Below are 9,993 nucleotides of genomic sequence, written 5' to 3'. Positions count from 1 at the left end.
TTATGTCATGATATTTTTATTATTAATATTCTGACACACTAACACTCATTGGAGCTGCAGGATATGAACATGCCAAGTCTGACAGGCGCATGTCTGTTGGGTAATGGGCCAAACCACGATAGCAGCATCATAAGCCACGCCCTAAAAGAAGAGAAACAAAACAGTGAAATCTTGGCACCAAACCAGGTCACTATTACAGAGGTGGGTGGAAGGCAGGTGACGGGAACGGACACTCCCCAGAGCCAAATTCAGGTCAGCCGCGGGATTTCAGGAGGAACCAGTCTGACCGGCCTTGGGATAGTATGACGCCATTTAAAGAAAATATGCATGATATGTAAATGTGACCCAAACGTGTCATAATGGAAATTGTGGAATGAAGGAAGTGCACAGGCAAAATGAAAAGCTACCGCCCTTGCGTCACCCAAGGGATGTGCACCAGGAAGTGATTTGTACGCAGTGACATGCCCTCTTTGTTTTATATACTCATAATAGGAACCCAATTTGATATATGTAGTGGAACAAACAATACACTGGCCTGCAACTCATATTCCTGCAGAGCCATGATTTGTCCATCAGCTCTTCAACTTTTCTTTCCAAAGAATGTGCAGGGGTTCACAGTCATCATGTGTTTATCTGCATCTGTGCATCTAATCAGTGTGGGTACTTGTTCCTATGTGGAGAGGGTATAGAAAATGTTTTTTAAAAAAGGTGTGGTTGGACTATTTGGTTCCAGGGGGATCTTCCTTATTTGGAGGTGTTGCCCTCACACTCCCTTGTGGGTGTCATGCTTCATCATTGGGCGTTTTGCTCATCGTTGGGCCGGCGCTGTAATGCCCCACGTGCCCCGCAAGAGGGCTCTTTGCCGGAGATCTTTTTCTTGTATCAGCCATGACGGTGCATTCGGTGTGTGGGGTATTATGCGTAAGGTGTAGAGTGTGATCTTAAAATTACGTAAAGGAGCTCAAATTGTATTCAGAGACCCTTCGGTATGGTTAAAAACTAAGATGCGGTAGTTTGTGAAAAATTATGATACGCTACTACTCAGCAAGTGTGTTGTAGTGAACTATCGTTGTTTCACTATTCAGGTTGACATGTTTCACTCTATGTTGGTCCAGTACTGGATCCCTAGCATTTCTTCAGGACCAAAAAATGTGTTCCCTACCCCTGAAATAGGGTGGGTATCTAGAGTCTTATTAAATTCAATCCCTGGCAGTGATATAGTAGATACTAGGTATCTATGTCATGCTCACCCCAGTAGGACTCCATAAATCAACCTGGAGGAAAGAAGAAAGATATAGGGAAAGGACTTGAAATATACAAACAATCAATGTTTTATTGTGGCCAGCACATATGATGAATGTTTGGTCTCTGCATATCATCGTATCACACAGTGCCATGCTGTGTTGTCTGAGCTCTACGTTAGCTCTTCTATTGGCGAGTGCCACCGGTTCCTAAATCACTCGTGAAATCACTGTGTAACAGCAAGCGTTTATTAAAAAATATTAAATAGAGACTACACAAACAGGAACTCACAACATACAGTGTTATTATTACAGATAAAAATGCATTGACGTTCAGTGTAAGGTCTATTTAACATACTCTGCCATTGAGACATTGCAATGGTCGGCAGAGTTTGTTGGTCACTGACATCCATGGCTTAGAGAATTTTGGAGAAGCAGACATTTTTTGTGACACTGCCCAGACCTATCAGGAAGTTGGACCAGCAAGTCTGTTACAACAATTCAGAGCTGAGTGGTAACAGAAAACCCTCAGATTTTAGGATGAAATGCTGTATCTAAAATCTACCTGTGGAATCTGATCCACTATTGTATTGTTATGGTGGAAGAAACGGACCTGGTGGGTTCTCCTCTAGATTTAAGTCGGTGCTCCATAAATATGTAGAAGAACATGCATGCTTGGTGCAAAGAAGCCTATTCTGTTTTTCGAGCCCCACTTCTGGATCTCGATCAGGGTACTGGAATTATGCGATTTTGCATCTGCAGTGTTTTCTTGCCACATATTCCACTACCTGCTGCATGATCTGCAGATTTTCACCAAAATGTTTTTAGCTCAAACAGATGGCCTCTTTTCAATGGCTAAGTGCTTTATTTAGGTGTTAAACGGACACTAATGAAGTGAAACCTTGGCCCTGATAGTCTAAAAGTCTCAAAATAAAGAAATAAATGATAAGGCCACAAAAGGCGCTGCATTACGCCTCATAATTTGCCTTTTCTTGTAGAATAATTTATTCAATCCTGATGCTTAATTTGGTCCTCCCCTGCCACATAATTCCAGTGGCTCTGAGGTGCGTGGTGTCATATCAAGACCTGAGGCTTCTGTAGCTTTGCACTTCACCCCAGGCAGTCTTTCTACGTGAGGAGCGGTGCTACCAATATTGTACCCTCTGTTTAGTGCATCGCACCCTAGTAAGCATCAGAAGTGTCTGACAGTGGATGAGGGTCCTAAAGACTTGACCCCCATGATGACCATCGACAATAGAGAAGGATTTACACCAGGACTGGACTGGCTGTGGCAGGCACCGGGCATTTTCCCGGTGGACTGGAAGGGTGGGGGCCAGTTTTGGACCGGCGAGGGGCGTTTTTCTTACTGGAAGACGGTTTTATAGCAGTGTAACAAGTATAACAAAAGTGCAGCAGCAGTGTTTTCCATCAGCAACCTCCCCCAGGGTGTCAGAAGTAATTGGCAGGGCTGGTTTGACGTCCCAGTGTCGCCTGGTAGAATTCGCGCTGGTGAATAATCAAGTGACGATAGGTATTTGATCTACGCCTTTTTATTCTGATTACAACACTCCTTCTTTTATGAGTCCCGTGTATGTTCTCCTCTTTTAGCTGTTCCTTCTCTCTGGGTCAGGTTGTTGTTCTGGGTGTACTGCGGTTCTTTGATGGTTCTTCCCCAAGGTCTGTTTACGTCTTTTCCTCCGGGGCTGGTCGGCTACCTCCACGGGGATCTTCCTCTCGGAGAAAAACGAAAGGAGACCGAGTCAGGTCAGGGTTTCACTTAAATCACCGTAGGGATCCCAGGATAGGGGGTGAGGGAGGAGGATACCACCCGTGGTGCTCGTGATGGTTTATTTACAAATCAGATAGGTCTCAGGTGTTATATGTGAAGTGCTCAGGGAATGCTAATACGCCGGCTCTAGCGCTTAGCTTTAGCAGCCCACACAGGCCTCCCAACCAAGCCCGCTACGCGTCTCCGTACCTGCGAGAGCCACACCTCTCCTGAGGTGTGGCGGGGCGAATCACCGGAACGGTGGCCTCCAGGCTCTCCTTCCTCCGGCTGTGCTCTGGGGTTCCGTATGCGTTGTGCTTCCTCCTCTGCTTCTCCGTCCGCTCTCCCTGCTCGCTCTCTCTCTTCCGGGTTTTCCGACGCTTCGGGGGCATCCCCGCCTTTTCTTCTGACGTCCCGCTCTGTAATAGGTTCTATTCCTTCGTCACTAGTGGAGGGGGCATTGCTGGTAAAGGGTTGATACCAGTTAAAGGAGACGTCGCTCCCGTCGTCTTCCTCCGGCTCCCTGTCCTGTCCTTCGTTCCTATGTGGGCCAGCCTGGGAAAGGGAAGACAAGTCAATATGTTCTTTGGAGGGTTTCCACCAGTCTATGTGGCCCGTGACATGCGGAGTGGCCGGTTGTAGGTACCCTTTGGTCCCCGGGTCACACCCAGTCCGGCCCCGATTCACACTGTCTTTTTGCTGTGCTTCTCAGGAATTGTGTTGGCTAGCGGACTACCATGGGCTAGTGTTTACAAGAAGGCTAACTGGTAGGTTACACATGCTGAAAGTCGATTTTGCTCGAGAAGATGGATGAAAAGTTGGATTTCCAGTAGTGTTGAGATCCTGCACAATAACTGGGCCCAGATTTACAAATATTTGGTGCAACGCATCAAGACAAGTTGCAGCGCTGTGTCAAACGGAGAGAGCAGGAATGCGCCATATTTACTAATATATGGCGCATTCCTACTTTCTCTCTGCACTGGCGGACACAGTGCAGCCTAGTGCCATGGTGCAAAGGTGCCTGTGTTACCGGCAGGATTGGTTTTGTGCAGGAAGGAAAACGTTCCTGACAAAAATAATCCTCAGAGGCATTATCCTCTTTCTATGGGCACACATAGAAAGAGGAAATAATGTGGAGAAATAAACACATTTCTCCTCGTTACGTCTCTGTTGAGAAGGTGTGTCATTTTGACCCATTCCCACGTTTACTATACTTATTACATCTGGGAATGTGCCATAATCCATTGGGGAATGCATAGGAACACCTAAGCTTCACCCATGGAACCAGTGGCGCAGATAGGCCTTATGCCGCCTGCGGCAGCCGAATGTAAGAGCAGAGGGGTGGGTGAGTGCTGGGAATTCCTGCCTTTGCCGCCCCGCAAAGGATGTAGGTAAGAGCAAGGGGGGAGACTACGCCGCTCCCCCTAAAATGTGGACTGCCCCTCTTGGTACGCCACTACATGGAACGCCTTCCCAATGCGCAGTAGCACAAGACAGCGACTTACGCTTCCTTGCGTTGCTCTGGATTTACTAAGACACACAAGGTGGCTTTTGCGTGGCTTATTAAATCTCACTGAAGCCCTTGCGTTGTCTAGCGCTGCCTTTCGTGACACAATGACGACGCAAGGGCTTCATAATTCTGGGTCTTGGTTTAGCACTTTTTGAACTCCCTTTTCCTTTTAATGGCTGCTATGGTAGGGGCAGCCTGCCCTGGTTGGTCTCTTCCCATCTGAGGCGTTTCTTAAAGTCACTTCCTGGCAGTGGCGATCATTTTAGTACCCGCGGTGTACTGTTTCCCAAGAGTGTCAAATGGTGGCCAGGATGTGTGTGGGCAATTATTTGCCTTCTCTTGCCATCTCATGGCTAGGGTTCAAGTTGCCACTGCAAGGGAGGGCGGGAGCCCATCGAGGCCAGACACACTTATGCAAACAGGATCTGTGCTTGTCTCTAACAACTCTACCAACATTTGATTGACAGTTTACTTCTCTGATTTCGATGTTTTAACATCCACCTCTCATCCTATCCCATCCCTTCAGTTCCTTTCTAATAGTTTCCTGCCAGCGGTGTGGCTATGGCTGTTCCTGTCTCTCTTCTGTGTCCTCCAAGACACTTCCACTGTTCAGTTATTCCCATGTGTTCTTTGATTGCTTATGTGATTGGACTGTGTTGTCAGGGTGTACAACATGCTTATACTACATGGGACAGCCTCGCTATATAAAACGGTTACACAAATAAATAAATGGTGCTGTCTGCTGGCCGCGCTCCCTTTTTGCACCAATGGAAACAGTGGAACTGGCATCCTGCCCTGGTGGGAAAGGAGAGAGGCTGAACGTCGACCTGTGGATGCAACTACTGAAGGAGGAGGCCATGAAGACAGCTTCTTGTTGCTGCAGGAAAGTTGAGTCTGCTGTGGCCTTGGCACTGTTTCAGAGTCCCTACAATGCCATGTATTGCAAACTATTGGGGTGTGTGAACTGTCAATAAGCACTGGTGTCCTAAGGGAAAACAATTCAATTGCACTCCAAGTTACTACATTAGGGCATTGACTCTCTCTAGGTAGCAAGGGTGAGCAGACAAAGCTAACTTTACGAGGCGATAGGGGTTAGAAACTTGGAAACAGCCTAGCACAGTAAATAACATTAATGTCAAGTCAGTGCTACAACTTCGAAGAAGAGAGACTCTTGGTACCAGGCAATTAAAATAAAAAAGCACAAAAAACGACAAGGTGCTAGTATCGTCTGTGGACCAAGATATGACCCTAAAGGTATTTAACGCACCTTTTTGTTAGGTTGATTACACTGGTTCTCTGCCCAATGTGGCAGCTCCCTTATAGACTTCATGACTCCTCGAGTCCTACATATGGGAAGGTTTTTTTGTTGGAAAAATACAGTTTTATGGTAGGGAAGCAGGATGCAGCCACTATGACCACGTCCTTGAAAGTGACCAGACTCCACCTCTCTTATCTTTTATGTGTGGAGATCTCTGCCACGGTGGCAGAGATGCCAAAACACATTGGAAAACATTTTAGTAGTAAATATGGGAAAGATCAGGGGAGAGGTGGGAAAATGGGGAATAATTACTACAAAATGGAAAAGATTTGGTGAAATCTAAGAAGGGGTTTGGGAGAGAGATGCTAAAACAAAACACCCACCCACCCACAAAAGATTGTAAGACAATTCTAACCAGGGGTTTGGGAGAGAGATGCTAAAACAAAACACCCACCCACTCACAAAAGATTGTAAGACAATTCTAACCAGGGGTTTGGGAGAGAGATGCTAAAACAAAACACCCACCCACCCACAAAAGATTGCAAGACAATTCTAACCAGGGGTTTGGGAGAGAGATGCTAAAACAAAACACCCACCCACCCACAAAAGATTGCAAGACAATTCTAACCAGGGGTTTGGGAGAGAGATGCTAAAACAAAACACCCACCCACCCACAAAAGATTGCAAGACAATTCTAACCAGGGGTTTGGGAGAGAGATGCTAAAACAAAACACCCACCCACCCACAAAAGATTGCAAGACAATTCTAACCAGGGGTTTGGGAGAGAGATGCTAAAACAAAACACCCACCCACCCACAAAAGATTGCAAGACAATTCTAACCAGGGGTTTGAAAGAGAGATGCTAAAACAAAACACCCACCCACCCACAAAAGATTGTAAGACAATTACAATTCACAAAAAATACACTTCTAAAGTTACTACAACCTTAAAGATATCAACACAGACTCAAATGTACTCCAGGCCATTCTTGAAATAAGTCAGTCACCCCACATGGACATGCACTGGTATTAAAAGACACTCCCATAGAAAACAATGGAAATAGGAACATAACACTCCATTGGAACTAATGCATGCGGCAGAGGCCAGAACAGGAACCATTGCTACACAACAAACAACAATGCAAGCAGATGGGGGGAAGAGGAGGTTTCCCTCAAGCAGGGGCAAGCCTACCTTAACAAAGGGATGGGCTGTCAGTCTACCTCTAATCACCACAGAGAACAAGTATTGGGGATAGGTTCTGAACAGGAGGACACACAGACTGCCATCTTCATCTTGGATAAAGACAGATTGAATGAAGGAGGGCCACCATGTCATGCATTATGCACACAGGATCCAAATGATCCCACCTTTCACTCAGTACACATGCAACACTCACAACATACACATGCACAGTTACTACACATGTTCCACAAATGAGGAAGTGAAGAGACGCCAACTATGAGATGAGGATGGAACTTTAACTAGAAGGAGGCATAAGGTAGTCTTATTAAGGGCTACAGGTAAAAAGGCCCTTTACCATGACTCAGCATGCCTCCATTGCCACTCAATATATAGTCTGGTGGAAAAACACATGGCTAAGCAGAAAATGAATAGAGCGCTTTGTAGCACAGCTTTTCCAAGCCATGCAGAGGACTTCGGATGCAAGAGTGTATCTGAATACTGTTGAGAGAAAGATAAACCCTCTGAAAGATCTGATGCTCGTATATCTGGTTGCTGATCAGTAGGAGACCAGTAGCTGCAGGGGTCGTGCGTCACAAGGGATATAAGACTCAACTTTCTATCACTGTCCAGCACAACGTAAACCTCCACAGCTGCTTTGCCATTTTGCTTAAATCCCTTCTATGCAGCAGCAGACGTTCTGTATGGTATCTTGTTAGAATTTAATTTTGAGTTGTGTTATTTTTTTAAAGCAAGTATACACTCCAAAGGGTTTCGACTTGTTAAGAAAGCAGGCAGAGAACTTCTCAAACCAAAGGGTGTAGGCTAAATATTTGCAGTACAACACATTTTGACAGTCTTATGGAACAGGAGAAACTCCTAGATTTTTGTGATGAGTGAAAGAAGCAAGGAGTTCCAACAGAGAGGCACCAGCACAGAGGAGGAGCAACCACCCAGTCTCTGGCAGCAACAGCACTGGACCACCAAAAGGCCAGAATTTGTAGAATGGAGGTCACAAGAAGGAAGACAAGAGGGGGCCTGTCAGCTAGGCAGGATATATAGGGAGTCATTAGGTGGCTTTATTGCTGTTCTTTTCTGCATAACATTTTTTAGGGACGACGGTTAGACCCTTGTACTGGCACGCGACCGGCTATATTTTCTTAATGGATCAAAAACCTTTGAAGATGCTTTATTGGTCCATTGTAACTTCCGTTCACTTACAGGAGTTTCCCTCATGTACATCTCCTCCAATCTAGTCTCATCCCCAGCTTCAAGCCACATACAAAAGCTGTGTTGTAATTTGAATTGCTACAATTTCTGTGGGAAATTTGAAACTTGGCGGATAAGACAAGGGTTAAATTTCCTCCACTGTTTGCATAATTTGTTGGAGAGGATAGAGACAGTCGACAGTCCTCTGGATTAGGCATTTTCTGCATAGAAATTGAACTTTTTATTTTTATAGAACCAAAAGTCCTAATTACATGAGTCCTGCAAAAACGATGAGAAATGTATCCACTGTCAGTGCTTAATTGGAGCCAGTGGTTTCCTGTGCTTGGCACGGGCATTTCATTATCAGCACTGGCACTTTTGACAGTCACCACATGGTGGTGCTGTTTGTCTAATTTAGAGACGATCACAACAGCAGTTGTTTATTAATTCAGTAAACATTAAAGCGGACTAATACCTGCCATCAAGCCATCCTTGCAGCTTTGGAGGCCTGGAATAATCTGAATTGTCACACTTGTAGGTGTGTGATGGTTAATAGTTGGGTTGTTACTGTTGCGGGCAGCGCTGACAAGGGCGCTGAGTGGTGCAAGTGGCAGTGGCCTCCTGAACAGGGCCCTGGCACTCATTTTTCTGCAAATTAATTACTGTCCATTGTTTGAGAAGTTACCCAAACCAGCAACCGCTGCAACCGTTATCATTCCACACCTCGAAGAGGCTGCACTCTCTGGTCTATTACTACAAGCACAAGATGATAGACAGAATGCTATCTTGACATGACAAACGGTGTTGTCCTGACAGACAGTGTCCACTCTAGTATCCTTGCCCACCTGTGAACTGTCAAACACTATAGCACATACAGCCGGCAAAAAGAAATACCTGTGAGTAGAACCATCACCCGGGGAATCAGTGGTTATCTGTACGCCTGGATCTCAAGTCCCAGCAAATGCAATCCAGCCTGCCATCCTACCTAGGTTGGTAAACTGAGTAACACTGAACAAAGGAGATGTCAACTTCTTTTATTTACAGCCATAGATGAACTATATAAAACATGGTATTGCCAAATAGAAGACGGCCCAGAAACATATTGAACGGCTCCTGAGCTCCAAAGTTGGCAGCAGCAGGGTAGACTTGCATCACTGAAGCCTCCATGGCCGACGGTGTTTCTATCCCGCTCTATGTTCCAAGTCTGCATTTTGAGTCATAGTCAGTTGCAGAATGCTCTACTTGGCTAAAACCTCCCAGTTCGCAATATAAACTTAGCTCACTGTAAAGAATAGATTCCTACTTATTACCGAAACACAGCAAAATATTTTCGCTGAGGTAGAGGTGGAGGAGCCAACATCTTAACAGGGAGAGCAGAGCCAAGCCAAGTGTTGAGCTCTAACTTTCAGAGCCCATGCATGAGTCGAACCTTGAAAATATTTGGCATACAAATCATTCAACAAATATCATGATAGAATATGATACGGTGTCCTCAAAATTCGAAAACAAAAATTGCATTTCTTTAAAACATACATCAGATTTTGTCTTAAATACGAATCGAGAAACATTGCAGTGCCCACCCTGATGATAATGCTGTTAGTGAACTAAGAGGCAATTTAGTGGTGCTGTATATCCTACATGTGGCCTAGATTCTCTTTTTAGATGGTGCAACATTATACTCTATTAAATCAAACATGAGAAATTGTTGTACGAAGCACCTCCTGAGCTCTCTTATTTGAAGGTGCTATCATAAGTCACAGTGAGCAAAAAGCAGTCTAGGTGAAATAAAGTATTTGCCTAGGATTACACAATTTGATCATTCAGGGAA

At 45.2% G+C, this 9,993-nt stretch overlaps 1 protein-coding gene across 3 annotated transcripts in view; it reads right to left on the bottom strand.

Annotated features, from left to right (window-relative positions):
* Positions 1-2,780: 2,780 nt before the first annotated feature.
* Positions 2,781-9,993, bottom strand: part of LOC146868323 (uncharacterized) — a 35,741-nt gene continuing 28,528 nt past the window's right edge. For 2 of the 3 annotated variants that reach the window (XR_014962857.1, XM_085609733.1), the window contains one exon: positions 2,781-3,564. Coding sequence is in view for 2 of the 3 variants with exons in the window: in XM_085609733.1 (XP_085465859.1) it covers positions 3,157-3,564 (408 nt within the window). In the remaining variant the exon portion in view is untranslated. The remainder of the gene's footprint in view (positions 3,565-9,993) is intronic. The other variant, XM_085609734.1, reaches the window with a different exon arrangement.

Source organism: Triturus cristatus, chromosome 1_2, assembly GCF_964204655.1.
Source record: "Triturus cristatus chromosome 1_2, aTriCri1.1, whole genome shotgun sequence".
Classification (NCBI taxonomy): domain Eukaryota; kingdom Metazoa; phylum Chordata; class Amphibia; order Caudata; family Salamandridae; genus Triturus; species Triturus cristatus.
This window is presented reverse-complemented; position numbering and strand designations above follow the sequence as displayed.